Source organism: Nerophis ophidion, linkage group LG15 (assembly GCF_033978795.1).
Source record: "Nerophis ophidion isolate RoL-2023_Sa linkage group LG15, RoL_Noph_v1.0, whole genome shotgun sequence".
Taxonomy (NCBI): Eukaryota; Metazoa; Chordata; class Actinopteri; order Syngnathiformes; family Syngnathidae; genus Nerophis; species Nerophis ophidion.
The window spans coordinates 804,293-832,219 of NC_084625.1; the positions used below are offsets into that span (position 1 = coordinate 804,293).

General features: G+C 42.8%; 2 protein-coding genes across 6 annotated transcripts in view; both read right to left on the reverse strand.

The window, feature by feature from the left end:
* Positions 1-17,128, reverse strand: LOC133569060 (G-protein coupled receptor 12-like). The gene is made up of 5 exons (XM_061921191.1): positions 17,001-17,128; positions 16,835-16,893; positions 11,691-11,752; positions 9,577-9,735; positions 1-1,583 (listed from the first exon to the last, which is right to left on the reverse strand). Exons 2-5 carry the CDS (start codon positions 16,866-16,868, stop codon positions 540-542), a joined length of 1,299 nt encoding a protein of 432 aa, XP_061777175.1. The 5' UTR covers positions 16,869-16,893; positions 17,001-17,128; the 3' UTR covers positions 1-539.
* LOC133569061 (ubiquitin carboxyl-terminal hydrolase 12A-like) overlaps positions 17,114-27,927 on the reverse strand; it is a 22,072-nt gene continuing 11,258 nt past the window's right edge. For 4 of the 5 annotated variants that reach the window (XM_061921195.1, XM_061921192.1, XM_061921193.1 and 1 more), the window contains 5 exons: positions 23,680-23,756; positions 21,358-21,441; positions 18,227-18,424; positions 18,086-18,164; positions 17,114-17,357 (listed from right to left, as the gene is read on the reverse strand). In XM_061921195.1, coding sequence (XP_061777179.1) covers positions 17,256-17,357; positions 18,086-18,164; positions 18,227-18,424; positions 21,358-21,441; positions 23,680-23,756 — 540 coding nt within the window. In that variant the 3' untranslated portion in view covers positions 17,114-17,255. The remainder of the gene's footprint in view (positions 17,358-18,085; positions 18,165-18,226; positions 18,425-21,357; positions 21,442-23,679; positions 23,757-27,927) is intronic. The other variant, XM_061921194.1, reaches the window with a different exon arrangement.

Below are 27,927 nucleotides of genomic sequence, written 5' to 3' on the forward strand. Positions count from 1 at the left end.
TTTACTAGAAAGTCAAGAAGAAGAACCGAGCAACACACACACACACACACTACGTGTGTTTTACTAGAAAGTCAAGAAGAAGAACCGAGCAACACACACACACACACACACACACTACGTGTGTTAGACTTGTGCACCTTCATCATAGTTGTCATCATCCCCCAGACAAAGTGCATGTCCCTTTAAGAAGTACACGACATGCTCTTACAACCTGGGTGTGCCAAAGACGTGCAAACGTAAGACTCCAGTAAAAATCCACCATTTTTCTGGTCTCCGTGTGCGGAGGACCTGCTGATCTATTTTTAGTTGCAAGCCGCGCCGAGGGCGGAAGCTTTGAAGGTGACGCAGCCCCCGCAGAGCACCGGAGGGGCGTGGCACCAGACCGGGGGAGGGCGGGGGAAGCATGCACCGCGTCCGGCGAGGAAGACGAGAGGCAAAACCTCGGTGACGAGAAAAATGGCGGCCGTCCGCTCTGTCGCCCAGCAACACTCCCGCGCGGACCCACCCCCTCCGGGCCGGAAAAGGTCGGGTCGAGGCGGTCAGACGTCGCTCGGAGTCCGTGCCCGGCGGGCCACGCCGGCGGGGACGCAGCCGCAACACACCAACCACAGCGCCTTCTGGATCTCCTGGTTGCGGAAGGCGTAGATGAGCGGGTTGATGACGGAGTTGTAGGTGGCGGGCACTAGCGTGGCGTAGGTGTAAAGCGGCGGGTAGGTGTAGTCGGCGATGAGCGAGTAGACGGTGAAGGGCATCCAGCAGGCGGCGAAGGTCCCCAGGATGATGGCCAGCGTGGACACGCCCTTGCGCGTGGTGACGTAGTGCGGCGTGGCGGCCAGGAAGTGGTGCTGCAGGGCGATCTGGTGGGCGTGGCGCATGACGATCTTGCAGATCTGCACGTAGAGCTGCAGCATGAGGCCGAAGAGCAGCAGGAAGGAGACGGACAGCACGGCCACGTTGTTCTTGGTCAGCGGGCGCACCACGCTGCACGCCGCCTCCTGCGCCAGGCAGTTGACGCCGGTGACGGGCAGCAGGCCCAGACCCAGCGACAGAGTCCACAGCAGCAGCAACATGGTGTAGGTGAACGCCGCCGTGCGCTCCGAGTTGTAGGTGAGAGCGTAGTAGAGCGACAGGTAGCGGTCGATGGTGATGGCCAGCAGGCTGAAGACGGAGGCGGAGAAGGACGCCACCACCAGACCTACGGTCAGCAGCTGGGCGGAGTCGGAGCGCAGCAGGTAGGCGCAGGTGAAGTGAAGCACCAGACCCAAGCCGGCCAGCAAGTCGGCCAAGGCCAGGCTGCCGATCAGCAGGAACATGGGGGCTCGCAGCGCCGGGTTCTGCCAGATGACCAGGACCACCAGCGCGTTCTCGCAGGCGATCAGGGTGCCGGACGTGCACAGGACCACGTCCCACGGGTTGACGGGCGGAGGCGGCTGGCGGGGCGACAGCGACTCCTCCGGGGGGAAGGTGCCCGCCGCCGTGCTGGCGTTGTCCGTCGGACCCCCGCCTCCGCTGGCCCAGGCTGTGGGGTCGGAGATCAGCCAGCTGGGGGCGCTCGCCGGCTCTTGGCTCATCGTGACCCCCGTCTGCAAGGAGAGTGCACAAACAAGTCCTTTTGCCCCTTTTCATTCCTTTATTCTTGTTAAATGGGTTGTTCTTGTCTAATGGGTTGTTCTTGTCTAATGGGTTATTCTTGTTAAATGGGTTATTCTTTTAAATTGGGTTATTCTTCTCAAATGGGTTCTTGATGAATGGGTTATTCTTGTTAAATGGGTTGTACTTGTCAAATAGATTGTACTTGTTAATTGGGTTATTCTTGTCAAATGGGTTATTCTTGTTAAATGAGTTATTCTTGTCAAATGGGTTATTGTTAAATTGGTTATTCTTGTTAAATGGGTTATTCTTTTAAATTGGGGTTATTCTTGTTAAATGGGTTGTTCTTGTTAAATGGGTTATTCTTGTTAAATGGGTTATTCTTTTAAATTGGGGTTATTCTTGTTAAATGGGTTATTTTTGTTAAATGGGTTATTCTTTTAAATTGGATTATTCTTCTCAAATGGGTTCTTGATGAATGGGTTATTCTTGTTAAATGGGTTGTACTTGTCAAATGGGTTGTACTTGTTAATTGGATTATTATTGTCAAATGGGTTATTCTTGTTAAATGAGTTATTCTTGTCAAATGGGTTGTACTTGTTAATTGGGTTATTCTTGTCAAATGGGTTAATCTTGTAAAATGAGTTATTCTTGTCAAATGGGTTATTCTTGTTAAATGAGTTATTCTTGTCGAATGGGTTATTATTGTCAAATGGGTTATTCTTGTTAAATGGGTTGTACTTGTTAATTGGGTTATTATTGTCAAATGGGTTGTTGTTACATTGGTTATTCTTGTTAAATGGGTTAATCTTGTTAAATTGTTTTTTCTTGTCAATTGGGTCATTTTTGTTGAATGGATTATTCTTTTTAAATCGGTTATTCTTGTTAAATGGTTTATCATGGCCACCACTGCTGCTCACTGCTCCCCTCACCTCCCAGGAGGTGATCAAGGGTGATGGGTCAAATACAGAGAATCATTTCGCCACACCTAGTGTGTGTGTGTGTGTGCGTGTGTGCGTGTGTGCGTGTGTGCGTGTGTGCGTGTGTGTGTGTGTGTGTGTGCGTGCGTGCGTGCGTGCGTGTGTGTGTGTGTGTGTGCGTGTGTGTGTGTGTGTGCGTATCTTTGCTACCTTAACTTTTTTCTTGTACAGTGCTTTTTTACCTTCAAAGTCCTCACATGGCTTTGACACTATTTCCACATTCACACACATAATATTCAGTATTTTGTGAAATAGTTTTTAGTATGTGAAATAATATTTAGTATTATGTGGATATTATTCCTATATAAAGAATAATAATAAGTTATTAGTTCTCTAAGAAGGCCTGCAGATTGTGATTGACAAGGTATGTCTCAACAACACCCAGGATAGGTCCACGGTTCAGACTGCTGCCTCTCACTCAGTACTACTGGGTTCAATCCATAACTTGGATGATCTAGTTTTTTGTTTCACCTCCATCCTGGTTCACTGATTACATTTGTATATCAGCAAAAATCAAGTCTTGATAGGTCAATGGTCGACACAGTGGGCTCCCAATACAGGAGTACTGGGTTCAAGTCCCATTTGGTTTGATATGTAACTTAGGTTCAACATTTTGTTTCCCCTCAAACTAAGTTTACTACGACAGGTGTTACCATGACAGTAAATGAGACAGACTCTCGTATCAACAACACCCAGGATAGGTCAATTGTTCAGACTGCTGCCTCGCACTCAGTACTATTGAGTTCAAATACATATGCTAACATTAGCTTGCTAGTGTTGTAAGTGTTTACCCCAGAGTCATATAAGTAGACTTGTGGATGGACTAGATGGGTGGGAACATGAATAATTAATCATTGTGGGCGTTGACCAATTAGCTCTCCTGGGTCTGACAACTACAATTGGTCAATTGACTATTTGGTTGGTTAATTAAATAATTGTAATTGGTTAACCCCAAAAAATTATATATGGAATTGGTTAATAAACAATCTTGAATTTACTTTTAAATTTAAAACAAGATGCTAATCATTAGCTTTGTTTTATTAATCAATTACAATTAGTTTTATTAACAAAATACCGACCTCTTTGTTTATTAACCAATTCTAAATTAATTCATTTTTGTATTATGTTCATTAAGCAATTGTAGTTGTCAGAGCTGACTGGTCAACGCCCACAATGATTAATTATTCATGTTCCCGCCCAGCCAGTCCAGGTCCTAGGATGGTCCACAGAGGAACTTCACACAGGAGGATCTAACCCCCAAGGTTAACCTTGGACTACAGACTAGTATTAGCATACTTAACTTTTGACCTATAAGTTAGTTGGGCACTTAGCTTCAGTCTGTGGGGGGAATGTGTGACGTCTCACAGGATGTGTGACGTCTCACGGGATGTGAGACATCTCACGGAATGTGTGACGTCTCACGGAATGTGTGACGTCTCACAGGATGTGTGACGTCTCACAGGATGTGTGACGTCTCACGGGATGTGAGACATCTCACGGAATGTGTGACGTCTCACGGAATGTGTGACGTCTCACAGGATGTGTGACGTCTCACAGAATGTGTGACGTCTCACATTCTGTGTGACGTCTCACAGGATGTGTGACGTCTCACAGAATGTGTGACGTCTCACAGAGTGTGTGACGTCTCACAGAGTGTGTGACGTCTCACAGAGTGTGTGACGTCTCACAGGATGTGTGACGTCTCACAGAATGTGTGACGTCTCACATTCTGTGTGACGTCTCACAGGATGTGTGACGTCTCACAGAATGTGTGACGTCTCACAGAGTGTGTGACGTCTCACAGAGTGTGTGACGTCTCACAGAGTGTGTGACGTCTCACAGGATGTGTGACGTCTCACAGGATGTGTGACGTCTCACAGGATGTGTGACGTCTCACAGGATGTGTGACGTCTCACAGGATGTGTGACGTCTCACAGAAGGTGTGACGTCTCACAGGATGTGTGACGTCTCACAGAGTGTGTGACGTCTCACAGGATGTGTGACGTCTCACAGAAGGTGTGACGTCTCACAGGATGTGTGACGTCTCACAGGATGTGTGACGTCTCACAGGATGTGTGACGTCTCACAGGATGTGTGACGTCTCACAGGATGTGTGACGTCTCACAGGATGTGTGACGTCTCACAGGATGTGTGACGTCTCACAGGATGTGTGACGTCTCACAGGATGTGTGACGTCTCACAGGATGTGTGACGTCTCAGGATGTGTGACGTCTCCCAGGATGTGTGACGTCTCCCAGGATGTGTGACGTCTCACAAGATGTGTGACGTCTCCCAGGATGTGTGACGTCTCCCAGGATGTGTGACGTCTCACAGGATGTGTGACGTCTCACAGAGTGTGTGACGTCTCACAGAAGGTGTGACGTCTCACAGGATGTGTGACGTCTCACAGAAGGTGTGACGTCTCACAGGATGTGTGACGTCTCACAGAAGGTGTGACGTCTCACAGGATGTGTGACGTCTCACAGGATGTGTGACGTCTCACAGGATGTGTGACGTCTCACAGGATGTGTGACGTCTCACAGGATGTGTGACGTCTCACAGGATGTGTGACGTCTCACAGGATGTGTGACGTCTCACAGGATGTGTGACGTCTCACAGGATGTGTGACGTCTCACAGGATGTGTGACGTCTCACAGGATGTGTGACGTCTCACAGGATGTGTGACGTCTCACAGGATGTGTGACGTCTCCCAGGATGTGTGACGTCTCCCAGGATGTGTGACGTCTCCCAGGATGTGTGACGTCTCACAAGATGTGTGACGTCTCCCAGGATGTGTGACGTCTCCCAGGATGTGTGACGTCTCACAGGATGTGTGACGTCTCACAGGATGTGTGACGTCTCACAGGATGTGTGACGTCTCACAGGATGTGTGACGTCTCACAGGATGTGTGACGTCTCACAGGATGTGTGACGTCTCACAGGATGTGTGACGTCTCACAGGATGTGTGACGTCTCACAAGATGTGTGACGTCTCCCAGGATGTGTGACGTCTCCCAGGATGTGTGACGTCTCACAGGATGTGTGACGTCTCACAGGATGTGTGACGTCTCACAGGATGTGTGACGTCTCACAGGATGTGTGACGTCTCACAGGATGTGTGACGTCTCACAAGATGTGTGACGTCTCCCAGGATGTGTGACGTCTCCCAGGATGTGTGACGTCTCACAGGATGTGTGACGTCTCACAGGATGTGTGACGTCTCACAGGATGTGTGACGTCTCACAGGATGTGTGACGTCTCACAGGATGTGTGACGTCTCACAGACTTTCAGAGACCTGACTGGGACTTCAGGAGCTAGCGCTATGCTTTAAAGTCCTACTGAAATGAGATGTTCTTATTTAAAGGGGGACAGCAGCTCCATTCTGTCTCAGACTTCATCATTTCCCCATATTGACATATTTTTCATGAAAGGATTTAGTAGAGAACATCCACCATAAAGTTGGCAACTTTTGCTCACAAAGAAAAAAGCCTTGCCTGTACCGGAAGTCGCAGACGATGACGTCACATGTTGATGACGTCACAAGTGTGAGGGCTCCTCATGTCCTCACATTGTTTTTAATGGGAGCCTCCAACAAAAACAGCTATTCAGACCAAGAAAACGACAATTTCCCCACTAATTTGAGCGAGGATAAAAGATTTGTGTTTGAGGATATTGATAGCGACGGACTAGAAAAAAAAAAAAAATTCAAGTTAAAAAAAAAAGGCGATTGCATTGGGACGGATTCAGATGTTTTTAGACACATTTACTAGGATAATTCTGGGAAATCCTTTATCTTTCTATTGTGTTGCTAGTGTTTTAGTGAGTTTAACAGTACCTGATAGTCGGAAGTGTGTGTCCACGGCCGGGTGTTGACGCCAGTGTCTCAGGGAAGTCGACGGCAGCTGTACGGACGGCCCAAGCTCAGCTGATCTCCGGTAAGTGGCGACTTTTTACCATAATTTTCTCACCGAAAACTGCAGGTTGACAAGTGGTCGGGATCCATGTTCACTTGACTGCTGTGATCCATAGTAAAGTTTCACCTCTGGTCATTTTAAACAAGGAATCACCGTGTGTTTGTGTGGCTAAAGGCTAAAGCTTCCCAACTCCATCTTTCTACTTTGACTTCTCCAATATTAATTGAACAAATTGCAAAAAATTCAGCAACACAGATGTCCAAAATACTGTGTAATTATGTGATTAAAGCAGACAACTTTTAGCTGTGTGTGTGTGCAGCGCTCATATTCATAACAGCCCGTGACGTCACGCGTACACGTCAGCATTCCACGATGTTTTCAACAGGACACTTGCGGGAAATTTAAAATTGCAATTTAGTAAACAAAAAAGGCCGTATTGGCCTGTGTTGCAATGTTAATATTTCATCATTGATTGTTGTATTTACTATGTGTATTTATGATGTGTATATGTATTTATGGCGGGCTTGCTTGGGAGTTTCAAGATGGGCGTGGCTACCACGGTCATGTGACTACTTAGGTCGCTTTTAAAAAATGGCGTCATAGTTTGTTTGGTAAAAGACGGCGTGCTTCATCACCGACATACTACACTGGTAAGAACATTTTATGTCCGCTTTTCTTGGTCAGATCAACTGAACTATTGTTTAAAATCCATGTTTGCTCGCTTCCTTTCTTGTTTGTTGTGCGGCTGGCTGTTTGACAAACACGCACTCTTTTAACTTTTCAACGACATCGGCAAAATGATGAAGTTAAAGGTTACAAGCACAGTAATGTGCGGATTGAAATATGTTGTATTAGAGTTTTGTCAATTTCAGTGATCCTACGTTTATTCTGGGCTTGAGTTCGAAAATACCGGCACTTTACTTCCTGGTTTGGCTGATGGGATTTGTAGTTCTCTAATGTAGTTCTGCTTCAATGTAATGTGTGGCTCAAACAGCACCTTTGTTTATGTTCTTTTTTTGTATGCTTGTCCATGAATCATGGCCACATTATAAATGATTCTGATCGCATTTAAAACATTATATGACATAAATTAATGGTGATAATAAAATGTAATGCTAAAAGTAATAAGTTAGGATAAAATCACAGTGTTTGATCAAATGTCACATCATGGTTGACAACAATATGGTTCAGTTGATTCATTCATGTCTATTATTTACATTATGATGATTCAAAAATAGATACATTGTTTTGTTGTGTTCATGTTTACTTTTAGGTTATTACCTGCTGCTGCTATTGCCAATAGGTAAATAACAGGACATTGATATATAAACATTGATATATAAACATTGATATACAAACTATCAGACTGCGGGGTGTCTAGTAGTGTCTTCAGTAGGCCTTTAACCACTCAGCTCTCCTTGGTCTTCGTCACACTTGATTTGGGGCCCCAATGACAGATTTCATCCTGAACAAGTCCATCCATCCATCCATTTACTACCGCTTGTGTCAAGTTATATTACTTGGAGGTTAAACACTTGCAAAACTAGCCCAAAAAATAGCATTCTAGCAAGCTAATGTTAGCATGCTACTCCGGAGCCCTGCTAAACATGCAAACTCCACACGTCATCAAACCCAGGACTTTCTCGATGTGAGGCACAAAATTACTATTAGAATACATTGTAATATGTGAACTATGATAGAGGTGAAACAAGAAACTAGATCTCAGCCAGTAGTACAGCGTGAGATAGGCAGCAGTCTGAACCATTGACCTATCCTGGGTGTTGTTGATACGAGAGTCTGTCTCATTCACTAATGTCATGGTGACACCTGTCATATTGAACTAAGTTTGAGGTGAAACAAAATATTGAACCTAAGTTACATATCAAGCCAACTGGGACTCGAACCCAGTACCCCTGTGTTAGGAGTCCACAGTGTCGACCACCGACCTATCAAGACTTGATTTTTGCTGATATACAAATGTAGTCAGTGAACTATGATGGAGGTGAAACAAAAAACTAGATCTTCCAAGTTATGGATTTGAACCCAGTAGTAGTGAGAGGACCTATTCCGGGTGTTGTTGTGACATAAGGGGGAGGAGCTTGTCAATCACAGCCTGCAGTCCTTCTTAGAGAAATAATAACTTATTATTCTTTATTACAAAAATAATATCCACATAATATTGAATATTATTTCACATAAAACTGAATATCATTTAACATATTATGAAATATTATTTCACATAATACCAAATATTATTCCACATAATACTGAATATTATTCCACGTAATACTAAATATCATTCCACATAATACTGAATATTATTTCACATAATAGCAAATATTATTTCACATAATACTAAATATTATTCCACCTAATACTGAATATTATTCCACGTAATACTAAATATCATTCCACATAATACTGAATATTATTTCACATAATACCAAATATTATTCCACATAATACTGAATATTATTCCACGTAATACTAAATATCATTCCACATAATACTGAATATTATTTCACATAATAGCAAATATTATTTCACATAATAGCAAATATTATTCCACCTAATACTGAATATTATTCCACATAATACTAAATAATATTCCCCATAATACTGAACGTTTCACATAATAGCAAATATCATTTCACATAATACTGAATATTATTACACATAATACCTATATATATATATATATATATATATATATATATATATATATATATATATATATATGTAGTATGTTACTGCTTACTATACTACACATACTACATAACGTGAATGTACACATTACTATATGTTACTGCTTACTATACTACACATACTACACAGCATGAATGTACACATTACTATATGTTACTGCTTACAGTACTAGAAATATGAATGTAAATATTGAGTATTATGTGAAAGAGACAATCATCCACGTCAGCAAAAAGGTGGTAGAGAGAAAGGATGGAGGATGGAAGATGGAGGCTTGATGGATGAAAGGATGGAGGATGAGAGGATGCAGGATGGGTGAAAGGATGGATGCAGGATGGGTGGATGATGGATGTTATGTTGGTGACACACGTGACAGATGCTAGCTTACCTTGCGTGTGCGCAGACTTGACTTACATGCAGGCAGCATCCATGTTGGCGGGGGGGGGAGGAGGAGGAGGAGGGGGGAGGTGCTTTTCTCTCGCTTGGATGCGATGATGATGATGATGAAGGTGTGCAGACTGGCGAAGAAGAGGGGTGGAGTCATGGCCTGTTGGAGGCAGGCATATATGAGGGGGGGGGGGCTGTTCCTTTATCATCTTGATACACAACTACACTAAATTGTAACATTCACAATAATATATATGTAGTATCTAGTAACATTCATAATAACATGTCATATATACATGATGTAAGTATATATGTAGTATCTAGTAACATTCATAATAACATGTAATATATACATGATGTAAGTATATATGTAGTATCTAGTAACATTCATAATAACATGTAATATATACATGATGTAAGTATATATGTCATGTAGTAACATTCATAATAACATGTAATATATACATGATGTAAGTATATATGTAGTATCTAGTAACATTCATAATAACATGTAATATATACATGATGTAAGTATATATGTAGTATCTAGTAACATTCATAATAACATGTAATATATACATGATGTAAGTATATATGTAGTATCTAGTAACATTCATAATAACATGTAATATATACATGATGTAAGTATATATGTAGTATCTAGTAACATTCATAATAACATGTAATATATACATGATGTAAGTATATATGTAGTATCTAGTAACATTCATAACAACATGTCATATATACATGATGTAAGTATATATGTCATGTAGTAACATTCATAATAACATGTAATATATACATGATGTAAGTATATATGTCATGTAGTAACATTCATAATAACATGTCATATATACATGATGTAAGTATATATGTAGTATCTAGTAACATTCATAACAACATGTCATATATACATGATGTAAGTATATATGTCATGTAGTAACATTCATAATAACATGTAATATATACATGATGTAAGTATATATGTCATGTAGTAACATTCATAATAACATGTAATATATACATGATGTAAGTATATATGTAGTATCTAGTAACATTCATAATAACATGTAATATATACATGATGTAAGTATATATGTAGTATCTAGTAACATTCATAATAACATGTCATATATACATGATGTAAGTATATATGTCATGTAGTAACATTCATAATAACATGTAATATATACATGATGTAAGTATATATGTAGTATCTAGTAACATTCATAATAACATGTCATATATACATGATGTAAGTATATATGTCATGTAGTAACATTCATAATAACATGTAATATATACATGATGTAAGTATATATGTAGTATCTAGTAACATTCATAATAACATGTCATATATACATGATGTAAGTATATATGTAGTATCTAGTAACATTCATAATAACATGTCATATATACATGATGTAAGTATATATGTCATGTAGTAACATTCATAATAACATGTAATATATACATGATGTAAGTATATATGTAGTATCTAGTAACATTCATAATAACATGTAATATATACATGATGTAAGTATATATGTCATGTAGTAACATTCATAATAACATGTAATATATACATGATGTAAGTATATATGTAGTATCTAGTAACATTCATAATAACATGTCATATATACATGATGTAAGTATATATGTCATGTAGTAACATTCATAATAACATGTAATATATACATGATGTAAGTATATATGTAGTATCTAGTAACATTCATAATAACATGTCATATATACATGATGTAAGTATATATGTAGTATCTAGTAACATTCATAACATGTCATATATACATGATGTAAGTATATATGTCATGTAGTAACATTCATAATAACATGTCATATATACATGATGTAAGTATATATGTAGTATCTAGTAACATTCATAATAACATGTCATATATACATGATGTAAGTATATATCTCATGTAGTAACATTCATAATAACATGTCATATATACATGATGTAGGTATATATGTCATGTAGTAACATTCATAATATTTACGTATTTTGCTCATTTGAAGCAGACATTAATTTCAACATGAGAGATTATTACTCACTGTGAGAGCCAACAAACAAAATAAACCATCACTTACTGTACAATGTCTGCTGTCATTAGGATGTTGTTCCTGTTGAGATGAAGACTCATAGTTGTCACCTGAAGATGAAGATGAAGATGCTGCAGGTGACTTCTAACCACAATGAGGCTTAGGTGAGTAATAAAGGTTGGATTTGATGAAGCATCACAACATTTCTCTAAACAACCTTCAGTAGGACTTCTCACAGCAAGTGGAGTCACCTGTAGGAAGTAGACTAGTCCTGACTCAATCACCTGTAGAAAGTAGACTAGTCCTGACTCAATCACCTGTAGAAAGTAGACTAGTCCTGACTCAATCACCTGTAGAAAGTAGACTAGTCCTGACTCAATCACCTGTAGAAAGTAGACTAGTCCTGACTCAATCACCTGTAGAAAGTAGACTAGTCCTGACTCAATCACCTGTAGAAAGTAGACTAGTCCTGACTCAATCACCTGTAGAAAGTAGACTAGTCCTGACTCAATCACCTGTAGGAAGTAGACTAGTCCTGACTCAATCACCTGTAGAAAGTAGACTAGTCCTGACTCAATCACCTGTAGAAAGTAGACTAGTCCTGACTCAATCACCTGTAGAAAGTAGACTAGTCCTGACTCAATCACCTGTAGAAAGTAGACTAGTCCTGACTCAATCACCTGTAGGAAGTAGACTAGTCCTGACTCAATCACCTGTAGAAAGTAGACTAGTCCTGACTCAATCACCTGTAGAAAGTAGACTAGTCCTGACTCAATCACCTGTAGGAAGTAGACTAGTCCTGACTCAATCACCTGTAGGAAGTAGACTAGTCCTGACTCAATCACCTGTAGAAAGTAGACTAGTCCTGACTCAATCACCTGTAGAAAGTAGACTAGTCCTGACTCAATCACCTGTAGAAAGTAGACTAGTCCTGACTCAATCACCTGTAGAAAGTAGACTAGTCCTGACTCAATCACCTGTAGAAAGTAGACTAGTCCTGACTCAATCACCTGTAGAAAGTAGACTAGTCCTGACTCAATCACCTGTAGAAAGTAGACTAGTCCTGACTCAATCACCTGTAGAAAGTAGACTAGTCCTGACTCAATCACCTGTAGAAAGTAGACTAGTCCTGACTCAATCACCTGTAGAAAGTAGACTAGTCCTGACTCAATCACCTGTAGGAAGTAGACTAGTCCTGACTCAATCACCTGTAGAAAGTAGACTAGTCCTGACTCAATCACCTGTAGAAAGTAGACTAGTCCTGACTCAATCACCTGTAGGAAGTAGACTAGTCCTGACTCAATCACCTGTAGGAAGTAGACTAGTCCTGACTCAATCACCTGTAGAAAGTAGACTAGTCCTGACTCAATCACCTGTAGAAAGTAGACTAGTCCTGACTCAATCACCTGTAGAAAGTAGACTAGTCCTGACTCAATCACCTGTAGAAAGTAGACTAGTCCTGACTCAATCACCTGTAGAAAGTAGACTAGTCCTGACTCAATCACCTGTAGAAAGTAGACTAGTCCTGACTCAATCACCTGTAGAAAGTAGACTAGTCCTGACTCAATCACCTGTAGAAAGTAGACTAGTCCTGACTCAATCACCTGTAGGAAGTAGACTAGTCCTGACTCAATCACCTGTAGGAAGTAGACTAGTCCTGACTCAATCACCTGTAGAAAGTAGACTAGTCCTGACTCAATCACCTGTAGAAAGTAGACTAGTCCTGACTCAATCACCTGTAGAAAGTAGACTAGTCCTGACTCAATCACCTGTAGAAAGTAGACTAGTCCTGACTCAATCACCTGTAGGAAGTAGACTAGTCCTGACTCAATCACCTGTAGAAAGTAGACTAGTCCTGACTCAATCACCTGTAGAAAGTAGACTAGTCCTGACTCAATCACCTGTAGAAAGTAGACTAGTCCTGACTCAATCACCTGTAGGAAGTAGACTAGTCCTGACTCAATCACCTGTAGAAAGTAGACTAGTCCTGACTCAATCACCTGTAGAAAGTAGACTAGTCCTGACTCAATCACCTGTAGAAAGTAGACTAGTCCTGACTCAATCACCTGTAGAAAGTAGACTAGTCCTGACTCAATCACCTGTAGGAAGTAGACTAGTCCTGACTCAATCACCTGTAGAAAGTAGACTAGTCCTGACTCAATCACCTGTAGAAAGTAGACTAGTCCTGACTCAATCACCTGTAGGAAGTAGACTAGTCCTGACTCAATCACCTGTAGAAAGTAGACTAGTCCTGACTCAATCACCTGTAGAAAGTAGACTAGTCCTGACTCAATCACCTGTAGAAAGTAGACTAGTCCTGACTCAATCACCTGTAGAAAGTAGACTAGTCCTGACTCAATCACCTGTAGGAAGTAGACTAGTCCTGACTCCATCACCTGTAGAAAGTAGACTAGTCCTGACTCAATCACCTGTAGGAAGTAGACTAGTCCTGACTCCATCACCTGTAGAAAGTAGACTAGTCCTGACTCAATCACCTGTAGAAAGTAGACTAGTCCTGACTCAATCACCTGTAGAAAGTAGACTAGTCCTGACTCAATCACCTGTAGAAAGTAGACTAGTCCTGACTCAATCACCTGTAGAAAGTAGACTAGTCCTGACTCAATCACCTGTAGGAAGTAGACTAGTCCTGACTCAATCACCTGTAGAAAGTAGACTAGTCCTGACTCAATCACCTGTAGAAAGTAGACTAGTCCTGACTCAATCACCTGTAGAAAGTAGACTAGTCCTGACTCAATCACCTGTAGAAAGTAGACTAGTCCTGACTCAATCACCTGTAGGAAGTAGACTAGTCCTGACTCCATCACCTGTAGAAAGTAGACTAGTCCTGACTCAATCACCTGTAGGAAGTAGACTAGTCCTGACTCAATCACCTGTAGAAAGTAGACTAGTCCTGACTCAATCACCTGTAGAAAGTAGACTAGTCCTGACTCAATCACCTGTAGAAAGTAGACTAGTCCTGACTCAATCACCTGTAGAAAGTAGACTAGTCCTGACTCAATCACCTGTAGAAAGTAGACTAGTCCTGACTCAATCACCTGTAGAAAGTAGACTAGTCCTGACTCAATCACCTGTAGGAAGTAGACTAGTCCTGACTCAATCACCTGTAGAAAGTAGACTAGTCCTGACTCAATCACCTGTAGAAAGTAGACTAGTCCTGACTCAATCACCTGTAGGAAGTAGACTAGTCCTGACTCAATCACCTGTAGAAAGTAGACTAGTCCTGACTCAATCACCTGTAGAAAGTAGACTAGTCCTGACTCAATCACCTGTAGAAAGTAGACTAGTCCTGACTCAATCACCTGTAGAAAGTAGACTAGTCCTGACTCAATCACCTGTAGAAAGTAGACTAGTCCTGACTCAATCACCTGTAGAAAGTAGACTAGTCCTGACTCAATCACCTGTAGAAAGTAGACTAGTCCTGACTCAATCACCTGTAGGAAGTAGACTAGTCCTGACTCCATCACCTGTAGAAAGTAGACTAGTCCTGACTCAATCACCTGTAGGAAGTAGACTAGTCCTGACTCAATCACCTGTAGAAAGTAGACTAGTCCTGACTCAATCACCTGTAGAAAGTAGACTAGTCCTGACTCAATCACCTGTAGAAAGTAGACTAGTCCTGACTCAATCACCTGTAGAAAGTAGACTAGTCCTGACTCAATCACCTGTAGAAAGTAGACTAGTCCTGACTCAATCACCTGTAGAAAGTAGACTAGTCCTGACTCAATCACCTGTAGAAAGTAGACTAGTCCTGACTCAATCATTCTTCCCCAACTACTTCATCATCATCTTTGATTGAGACCTGCATTATTCCAGTACAGTAGAGTACAGTAGAGTACAGTACAGTACAGTACAGTACAGTACAGTAGAGTACAGTAGAGTACAGTAGATATATTCTATAGAATTGAGCATTAAATATTAAGTTGTTCAACTTGTGCAAGGCAGGCTCCACCTTCATGGTAATAATCAGACTTTCTAGATCTTCCACTCATGTCTGCTAAATAAATGAAGACTAAATGTAGAGTTGGACATGAGTTACTAGGTTGTCCACATAACAACATTCTGCTGTCACGACCAACATTATTTCCACACAGTTTTGATACAATAGGAACCAAAAAAAAATGTCTTTATTGTAACAAAAGTGTTAGTGTAGATGAAACATATGTTTATTATTGTCTTTTAGTCCTTCAATCAAATACTAGACAACTTGTCTTTTAGTAGGAAGTAAACAAACAAAGACTCCTAATTAGTCTGCACTAACATATTGTGTCATTTATACACCTATTATTTTATACACATTATGAGGGACAAACTGTAAAAATGCATTATCAATCTACTTGTTCATTTACTGTTAATATCTGCTTATTTTCTGTTTCAACATGTTCTATCTACACTTCTGTTCAAATGTAATAATCACTTCTTCTTCTCTTCTTTGATACTTGACATTGGTTTTGGATGATACCACACATTTAGGTGTGGATCATGTCGATACCAAGTAGTTCCAGGATCATATTCAAAGTCCTCATGTGTCCAAGGACAGATTTACTGACTTTATAAACATTATATTGAATTTTGAAAAAAAGTTTTTGTGATGCTAAAAATATCAACATAATCATAGTAGTATCGACTAGATACACTATTGTCCTTGGTATCCTTCCAGTGGATGTCAGTGAGATATTGTATCCTGTGTAGTGAAGCATGTTTAGCTATTCTTTGTCCTCCAGTTAAAATACACCTGTAAGAAACGTACTTTATTCGTTGCCATGGAGACCAGGATTAGTGATTTAGAAGTAGCTAAAACACTGTGGATGGATGTTAGCCGCATGTGTTAAAGTGTTAGAACTTCACCTTTATCTGGACTTTTTACCCCAAAATGCGTCCATTCTCCCTTTTCTGTCTACACACTGTGTCTGCTTGTCAGTACTCTGTGTGTGTGCGCTGCCATACATGCTCCTAAAAGCCGCAATGTCATGTGTGTTAAAAAGTCAAATATGGAGAATCTGTACTTTTCAGAGTACAGTAGCTGAGTAGGGTGGTACTACACCAGGACAGGTAGACAGTACACCTGAGGTTCTATGACATCAGGTGTGCTCTGACACAAATAATCCTCGTCCAATGGACTCTGTCCCACCCAACTAACTCCTTTGGACAGAACAGCAAATACAGAACTTTACCTGACACCTGCCTGCTGGAGGCCTCATAAAACATCCATTTTCTACCGCTTGTCCCTCTCCTGTAGAGTCAAACATAAACATATTACCACCTCACACACCTTTTACTATTGGCGCCGCCCAACTTCAACTTCCTCATGTCAGAGAGAAAAGCATGTGATTGGTCCACCTGAGTCACTAACTCCACCCCCTGTCGGACAACTGTGATTGGACAGAATGTGGAGTGTCCCACCCACTGGCGCCGTGCCACCACTGAGGGGCGCTGTGGTGCAGCCGGGAGTCTTGACAGCAGGAAGAATGACAACTTTATTGGTTTTTCTTTAAAACAGAAAACAATTGAGGATGAGGATCGTCCTGCTCGCTGACAAAAGTGCATTTGATACAAATAGCACAATCTGGGGGGCGGGGCTTGCTGTCACATGGTCTAGTCCCTGGACTGGTAGAAGAGGATGTAGCCCGACTCAGAGTTCTTGGAGATCTCTGACGTCAGGCCGTAGAATTCCTCGATGGCCTGAGCCTCGATTTTCTGCCCAACAAAGTGAAAGTGATGGAGGTATGCAGCAAGGAGGGAGTGTGATGTGATGACAAAGTGAAAGTGAAAGTAACGGAGGTGTGCAGCAAGGAGGGAGTGTGATGTGATGACAAAGTGAAAGTGATGGAGGTATGCAGCAAGGAGGGAGTGTGATGTGATGACAAAGTGAAAGTGAAAGTGATGGAGGTGTGCAGCAAGGAGGGAGTGTGATGTGATGACAAAGTGAAAGTGATGGAGGTGTGCAGCAAGGAGGGAGTGTGATGTGATGACAAAGTGAAAGTGAAAGTAACGGAGGTGTGCAGCAAGGAGGGAGTGTGATGTGATGGAGGTGTGCAGCAAGGAGGGAGTGTGATGTGATGACAAAGTGAAAGTGAAAGTAATGGAGGTGTGCAGCAAGGAGGGAGTGTGATGTGATGACAAAGTGAAAGTGAAAGTAATGGAGGTGTGCAGCAAGGAGGGAGTGTGATGTGATGACAAAGTGAAAGTGAAAGTGATGGAGGTGTGCAGCAAGGAGGGAGTGTGATGTGATGACAAAGTGAAAGTGATGGAGGTGTGCAGCAAGGAGGGAGTGTGATGTGATGACAAAGTGAAAGTGAAAGTAATGGAGGTGTGCAGCAAGGAGGGAGTGTGATGTGATGACAAAGTGAAAGTGATGGAGGTGTGCAGCAAGGAGGGAGTGTGATGTGATGACAAAGTGAAAGTGAAAGTGATGTGTGACTCACCTCCACGATGTCGTCGTCAAAGAGCAGCCAGAAGTGGTGACTCTTGATGATGGTGATGTAGTGACCTCGGTTTGGACCGCTGGGATGACATCATCACGTTAGTATCTTCTCTGGCCTTCCCCGCCCCCCAACTACACACACCTCCCACAATGCACCACCACGGCCACCAGGTCGTACAGACGCTCAGGGTTGGTGGCGTCACCTGACGTGTTGAAGAGGCGGAGCTCCAGTGGGAAGACCACACGATAGGACAGCTTGGTGTAGCGCTGCAGCTTTTCCATGTACTTGAAACGCTTCAGGTGCAGAGCCAGGATCATGGGCAGCTTCTTCACACGCATCCTGACACACACACACACACACACACACACACACACACACACACACACACACACACACACAGTGTCAACATCCTGGCGCACACACACACACACACACGCACACACAATGTCAACGACAACATCCTGACACACACACATACACACACAGTGTCAACAACAACACCCTGACACACACACATACACACACAGTGTCAACAACAACACCCTGACACACACACATACACACACAGTGTCAACAACAACACCCTGACACACACACGCCCAAACAGCACAACAACAACCTGACACACACATAAAAACACAAAACAACATCCTGATTCACACAAACATGTCAACAAACACCCTGAGACACACACCTGTGTCATCAACGGATATGTGGTGACAACACTCACACATGCGTGTCGACAACAAACATCCTAAGACACACACACACAGGTGTGTCGACAACAAACATCCTAAGACACACACACAGGTGTGTCGACAACACACATCCTGAGACACACACACAGGTGTGTCGACAACACACATCCTGAGACACACACACACACAGGTGTGTCAACAACACACATCCTGAGACACACACACACACAGGTGTGTCAACAACACACATCCTGAGACACACACACACAGGTGTGTCAGCAACACACATCCTGAGACACACACACAGGTGTGTCGACAACACACATCCTGAGACACACACACAGGTGTGTCGACAACACACATCCTGAGACACGCACAGGTGTGTCGACAACACACATCCTGAGACACACACACAGGTGTGTCGACAACACACATCCTGAGACACACGCACAGGTGTGTCGACAACACACATCCTGAGACACACACACAGGTGTGTCAACAACACACAGCCTGAGACACACATCCTGAGACACACACACAGGTGTGTCAACAACACACATCCTGAGACACACACACAGGTGTGTCGACAACACACATCCTGAGACACACACACAAGTGTGTCGACAGCACACATCCTGAGACACACACACAGGTGTGTCGACAACACACATCCTGAGACACACACACAGGTGTGTCGACAACACACATCCTGAGACACACACACAAGTGTGTCGACAGCACACATCCTGAGACACACACACAGGTGTGTCGACAACACACATCCTGAGACACACACACAGGTGTGTCGACAACACACATCCTGAGACACACACACAGGTGTGTCGACAACACACATCCTGAGACACACACACAAGTGTGTCGACAGCACACATCCTGAGACACACACACAGGTGTGTCGACAACACACATCCTGAGACACACACACAGGTGTGTCGACAACACACATCCTGAGACACGCACAGGTGTGTCGACAACACACATCCTGAGACACACACACACACAGGTGTGTCGACAACACACATCCTGAGACACACACACACACACACAGGTGTCAACAACACACATCCTGAGACACACACACACACACACAGGTGTCAACAACACACATCCTGAGACACACACACAGGTGTGTCGACAACACACATCCTGAGACACACACACACACAGGTGTGTCAACAACACACATCCTGAGACACACACACAGGTGTGTTGACAACACACATCCTGAGACACACACACAGGTGTGTCAAAAACACACATCTTGAGACACACACACAGGTGTGTTGACAACACACATCCTGAGACACACACACAGGTGTATCGACCACACATCCTGAGACACACACACAGGTGTATCGACAACACACATCCTGAGACACACACAGGTGTCGACAACACACATCCTGAGACACACACACAGGTGTGTCGACAACACACATTCTGAGACACACACACACACAGGTGTGTCAACAACACACATCCTGAGACACACACACAGGTGTCGGCAACACACATCCTGAGACACACACACAGGTGTCAACAACACACATCCTGAGACACACACACAGGTGTGTCGACAACACACATCCTGAGACACATACACACAGGTGTGTCAACAACACACATCCTGAGACACATACACACAGGTGTGTTGACAACACACATCCTGAGACACACACACAGGTGTGTCAACAACACACATCCTGAGACACACACACAGGTGTGTCAACAACACACATCCTGAGACACACACACAGGTGTGTTGACAACACACATCCTGAGACACACACAGGTGTGTTAACACACATCTATAGACACACACAGATGTCGACAACACACATCCTGAGACACACACAGGTGTGTCGACAACACACATCCTGAGACACACACACAGGTGTGTCGACAACACACATCCTGAGACACACACAGGTGTGTCAACACACATCCTGAGACACACACAGGTGTGTCGACAACACACATGCTGAGACACACACAGGTGTGTCGACAACACACATCAAGAGACACACACACACACAGGTGTGTCGACAACACACATCCTAAGACACACACAGGTGTGTCGACAACACACATCTTGAGACACATACACAGGTGTGTCAACACACATCCTGAAACACACACAGGTGTGTCGACAACACACATCTTGAGACACATACACTGGTGTGTCAACACACATCCTGAGACACACACACACACAGGTGTCAACAACACACATCTTGAGACACACACACAGGTGTCAACAACACACATCCTGAGACACACACAGGTGTGTCGACAGCACATATCCTGAGACACACAGGTGTGTCGACAACACACATCGAGACACACACACACACACAGGTGTGTTTACAACACACATCCTAAGACACACACAGGTGTGTCGACAACACACATCCTGAAACACACACAAGTGTGTCGACAACACACATCTTGAGACACATACAGGTGTGTCGACAACACACATCCTGAGACACACACACACACACACACACACACACAGGTGTGTTGACAACACAGTTTGTGGCTAACTCTCACCTCTTGTGTGCCTCCTGCTTGCTCTGACATTCCTCACAGTAGTACTTGTACTCACTACACAATGTCTCAGTGTTGCTGAAGCCTCTGTGAAAACACACAACATGAAGCACAGTGTTGGATACGACACACACACACTCACATACACACAACATGAAAACACTCACACAGTGTTGGATATGAGACACACACAACATGAGACACACACAACATGAGACACACACAACATGAAACACACACAGTGTTGGATATGAGACACACACACACAACATGAAACACACAGTGTTGGATAGGAGACACACACACAACATGAGACACACAGTGTTGGATAGGAGACACACACACACAACATGAGACACACACAGTGTTGGATAGGAGACACACACACACAACATGAGACACACACAGTGTTGGATAGGAGACACACACACACAACATGAGACACACACAGTGTTGGATAGGAGACACACACACACACAACATGAGACACACACAGTGTTGGATAGGAGACACACACACACAACATGAGACACACACAGTGTTGGATAGGAGACACACACACACAACATGAAACACACACAGTGTTGGATAGGAGACACACACAAACACACACAACATGAAACACACACAGTGTTGGATAGGAGACACACACAACATGAAACACACACAGTGTTGGATAGGAGACACACACACACACAACATGAAACACACACAGTGTTGGATAGGAGACACACACACACACAACATGAAACACACACAGTGTTGGATAGGAGACACACACACACACAACATGAGACACACACAGTGTTGGATAGGAGACACACACAACATGAAACACACACAGTGTTGGATAGGAGACACACACAACATGAGACACACACAGTGTTGGATAGGAGACACACACACACAACATGAAACACACACAGTGTTGGATAGGAGACACACACACACACAACATGAAACACACACAGTGTTGGATAGGAGACACACACACACAACATGAGACACACACAGTGTTGGATAGGAGACACACACAACATTAAACACACACAGTGTTGGATAGGAGACACACACACACACACACACACACACACACACAACATGAAACACACACAGTGTTGGAGAGGAGACACACACACACAACATGAAACACACACAGTGTTGGATAGGAGACACACACACACACAACATGAAACACACACAGTGTTGGATAGGAGACACACACACACAACATGAGACACACACAGTGTTGGATAGGAGACACACACAACATGAAACACACACAGTGTTGGATAGGAGACACACACACACAACATGAGACACACACAGTGTTGGATAGGAGACACACACAACATGAAACACACACAGTGTTGGATAGGAGACACACACACACACACACACACACACACAACATGAAACACACACAGTGTTGGAGAGGAGACACACACACACAACATGAAACACACACAGTGTTGGATAGGAGACACACACACACAACATGAAACACACACAGTGTTGGATAGGAGACACACACACACAACATGAGACACACACAGTGTTGGATAGGAGACACACACAACATGAAACACACACAGTGTTGGATAGGAGACACACACACACACACACAACATGAGACACACACAGTGTTGGATAGGAGACACACACACACAACATGAGACACACACAGTGTTGGATAGGAGACACACACACACAACATGAGACACACACAGTGTTGGATAGGAGACACACACACACAACATGAAACACACACAGTGTTGGATAGGAGACACACACACACAACATGAGACACACACAGTGTTGGATAGGAGACACACACACACAACATGAGACACACACAGTGTTGGATAGGAGACACACACACACAACATGAGACACACACAGTGTTGGATAGGAGACACACACAACATGAAACACACACAGTGTTGGATAGGAGACACACACACACAACATGAAACACACACAGTGTTGGATAGGAGACACACACACACAACATGAAACACACACAGTGTTGGATAGGAGACACACACACACACAACATGAGACACACACAGTGTTGGATAGGAGACACACACACAACATGAAACACACACAGTGTTGGATAGGAGACACACACACACAACATGAAACACACACAGTGTTGGATAGGAGACACACACACACACAACATGAAACACACACAGTGTTGGATAGGAGACACACACACACAACATGAAACACACACGCAACATGAAACACACACAGTGTTGGATAGGAGACACACACACACACACACACACACACACACACACACACAAGATGAGTTACCTGAGGCAGTGTGTGATGGAGGTGTTTTGTTCCACATCCACAGAAAGATCCAGAAAGTCCTCATCTTTGCTGCTGATCTGGAAGAGGAAGAGGACAGCATGACATGACACTCCAGGCCTTTAGGGGGCAGCCATGGACAATACAGCCTTGCTTGTCTTGTTTCTATTGGACTTGATGACCACATGTTGTTACATTCATGTTAGGAGGGGAGAGGAAGATGAGGACATGTTACATTCATGTGAGGAGGGGAGAGGAAGATGAGGACATGTTACATTCATGTTAGGAGGGGAGAGGAAGATGAGGACATGTTACATTCATGTTAGGAGGGGAGAGGAAGATGAGGACATGTTACATTCATGTTAGGAGGGGAGAGGAAGATGAGGACATGTTACATTCATGTTAGGAGGGGAGAGGAAGATGAGGACATGTTACATTCATGTTTCCATATGAGTTGGGAAATGGTGTTAGATGATTTGCAAATCCTTTTCAAGCCATATTCAGTTGAATATGCTACAAAGACAACATATTTGATGTTCAAACTTTATTTATTTTGCAATTAATAATTAACTCAGAATTTCATGGCTGCAACACGTGCCAAAGTAGTTGGGAAAGGGCATGTTCACCACTGTGTTACATCACCTTTTCTTTTAACAACGCTCAATAAACGTTTGGGAACTGAGGAAACTAAATTGTTGAAGCTTTGAAAGTGGAATTCTTTCCCATTCTTGTTTTATGTAGAGCTTCAGTCCTTCAACAGTCCGGGGTCTCCGCTGTCCTATTTTACGCTTCATAATGCGCCACACATTTTCCATGGGAGACAGGTCTGGACTGCAGGCGGGCCAGGAAAGTACCCGCACTCTTTTACTACAAAACAACGCTGTTGTAACGCGTGGCTTGGCATTTTCTTGCTGAAATAAGCAGGGGCGTCCATGATAACTTTACTTGGATGACAACATATGTTGCTCCAAAACCTGTATGGACCTTTCAGCATTAATGGTGCCTTCACAGATGTGTAAGTTACCCATGCCTTGGGCACTAATGCACCCCCATACCATCACACATGCTGACTACAACACACTAATACACCCCCATACCATCACACAAGCTGACTACAACACACTAATACACCCCCATACCATCACACAAGCTGACTACAACACACTAATACACCACCATACCATCACACATGCTGACTACAACACACTAATACACCCCCATACCATCACACATGCTGACTACAACACACTAATACACCCCCATACCATCACACATGCTGACTACAACACACTAATACACCCCCATACCATCACACATGCTGACTACAACACACTAATACACCCCCATACCATCACACAAGCTGACTACAACACACTAATACACCACCATACCATCACACATGCTGACTACAACACACTAATACACCCCCATACCATCACACATGCTGACTACAACACACTAATACACCCCTATACCATCACACATGCTGACTACAACACACGAATACACCCCCATACCATCACACATGCTGACTACAACACACTAATACACCCCCATACCATCACACATGCTGACTACAACACACTAATACACCCCCATACCATCACACATGCTGACTACAACACACTAATACACCCCCATACCATCACACATGCTGACTACAACACACTAATACACCCCCATACCATCACACATGCTGACTACAACACACTAATACACCCCCATACCATCACACATGCTGACTACAACACACTAATACACCCCCATACCATCACACATGCTGACTACAACACACTAATACACCCCCATACCATCACACATGCTGACTACAACACACTAATACACCCCCATACCATCACACATGCTGACTACAACACACTAATACACCCCCATACCATCACACATGCTGACTACAACACACTAATACACCCCCATACCATCACACATGCTGACTACAACACACTAATACACCCCCATACCATCACACATGCTGACTACAACACACGAATACACCCCCATACCATCACACATGCTGACTACAACACACTAATACACCCCCATACCATCACACATGCTGACTACAACACACTAATACACCCCCATACCATCACACATGCTGACTACAACACACTAATACACCCCCATACCATCACACATGCTGACTACAACACACTAATACACCCCCATACCATCACACATGCTGACTACAACACACTAATACACCCCCATACCATCACACATGCTGACTACAACACTTTGCGTGGATAACAGTCCGGATAATTCACTTCCCCTTTGGTCCGGATGACACCATGTCCAATATTTCCAAAAACAATTTGAAATGTGGACTCGTCAGACCACAGAACACTTTTCCACTTAGCATCAGTCCATCTTAGATGAGCTCGGGCCCAGAGAAGCCGGCGGCGTTTCTGGATGTTGTTGATAAATGGCTTTCACTTTGCCCAGTAGAGCTTTAACTTGCACTTACAGATGTAGCGACCAACTGTATTTAGTGACAGTGGTTTTCTGAAGTGTTCCTGAGCCCATGTGGTGATATCCTTTAGAGATTGATGTGGGTTTTTGATACAGTGCCGTCTGAGGGATGGAAGGTCACGCTCATTCAATGTTGGTTTCCGGCCATGCCGCTTACGTGGAGTGATTTCTCCAGATTCTCTGAACCTTTTGATGATATTATGGAGCGTAGATGTTGGAATCCCTAAATTTCTTGCAATGTCACTTTGAGAAGTGTTGTTCTTAAACTGTTTGACTATTTGCTCACACAGTTGTGGACAAAGGGGTGTACCTCGCCCCATCCTTTCTTGTGAAAGACTGAGCATTTTTTGGGAAGCTGTTTTTATGGGGACGGCGTGGCAAAGTTGGTAGAGTGGCCGTGCGCAACCCGGGGTTCCGTGGTTCAATCCCCACCTAGTACCAACCTCGTCACGTCCTTTGTGTCCTGAGCAAGAAACTTCACCCTTGCTCCTGATGGGTCCTGGTGAGCGCCTTGCATGGCAGCTCCTGCCATCAGTGTGTGAATGGGCGAATGTGGAAATACTGTCAAAGCGCTTTGGGCTCCTTAAATAGGGGTAGAAAAGCGCTATGCAAGTACAGCCCATTTACCATTTATAGCCAATCATGGCACCCACCTGTTCCCAATTAGCCTGCACACCTGTGGGATGTTCCAAATAAGTGTTTGATGAGCATTCCTCAACTTTATCAGTATTTATTGCCACCTTTCCCAACTTCTTAGTCACGTGTTGCTGGCATCAAATTCTAAAGTTAATGATTATTTGCAAAAAAAAAAGTTTATGAGTTTGAACATGAAATATGTTGTCTTTGTAGCATATTCAACTGAATATGGCTTGAAAAGGATTTGCAAATCATTGTATTCTGTTTATATTTACATCTAACACCATTTCCCAACTCATATGGAAACAGGGTTTGTAGATTATTACAGTAACAATAGGTTAAGCTTTGTCAGAGTGCCATGTGTTACCCAGTTTACCCTAGGGCAACAATGTTAATATATGTTTGATGGAACCTGATTATATGCATGTATCTATATGTACTTGTATATGTACAGTGTGTTTATATGTATGTATGTATGTATATATACTTGTATATGTACAGTGTGTTTATATGTATGTATGTATACTTGTATAAGTACAGTGTGTTTATATGTATGTTTGTACAGTGAATGTATATGTACAGTATGTGTCTATGTATGGTTGTACAGTGAATGTATATGTACAGTATGTGTGTTGTTTGTACAGTAATGTATTGTTTGTACAGTAAATGTGTATGTACAGTATGTGTAGATGTATGTGTTCACAGTGAATGTATATGTACGGTATGTGTATATATGTTTGTACAGTAAATGTGTATGTACAGTATGTGTATATGTATGTGTACAGTAAATGTGTATGTACAGTATGTGTATATGTATGTTACAGTGAATGTATATGTACAGTATGTGTATATGTATGTTACAGTGAATGTATATGTACAGTATGTGTATATGTATGTTACAGTGAATGTATATGTACAGTATGTGTATATGTATGTTACAGTGAATGTATATGTACAGTATGTGTAGATGTATGTTAAAGTGAATGTATATGTACAGTATGTGTAGATGTATGTGTACAGTGAATGTATATGTACAGTATGTGTAGATGTATGTGTGTACAGTGAATGTATATGTACAGTATGTGTAGATGTATGTGTACAGTGAATGTATATGTACAGTATGTG

What these genes read in the sequence shown, in the direction of transcription:
- LOC133569060 (XM_061921191.1), bottom strand. Translation starts at nt 16,868, where the DNA reads ATGTTTTATGAGGCCTCCAGCAGGCAGGTGTCAG. An exon ending in CTCCAGCAGGCAGGTGTCAG is followed by an intron (nt 11,753 to 16,834) that starts GTAAAGTTCTGT and finishes CTTCATCTTCAG; the next exon opens with GTGACAACTATGAGTCTTCA. An exon ending in ATGACAGCAGACATTGTACA is followed by an intron (nt 9,736 to 11,690) that starts GTAAGTGATGGT and finishes TGCCTCCAACAG; the next exon opens with GCCATGACTCCACCCCTCTT.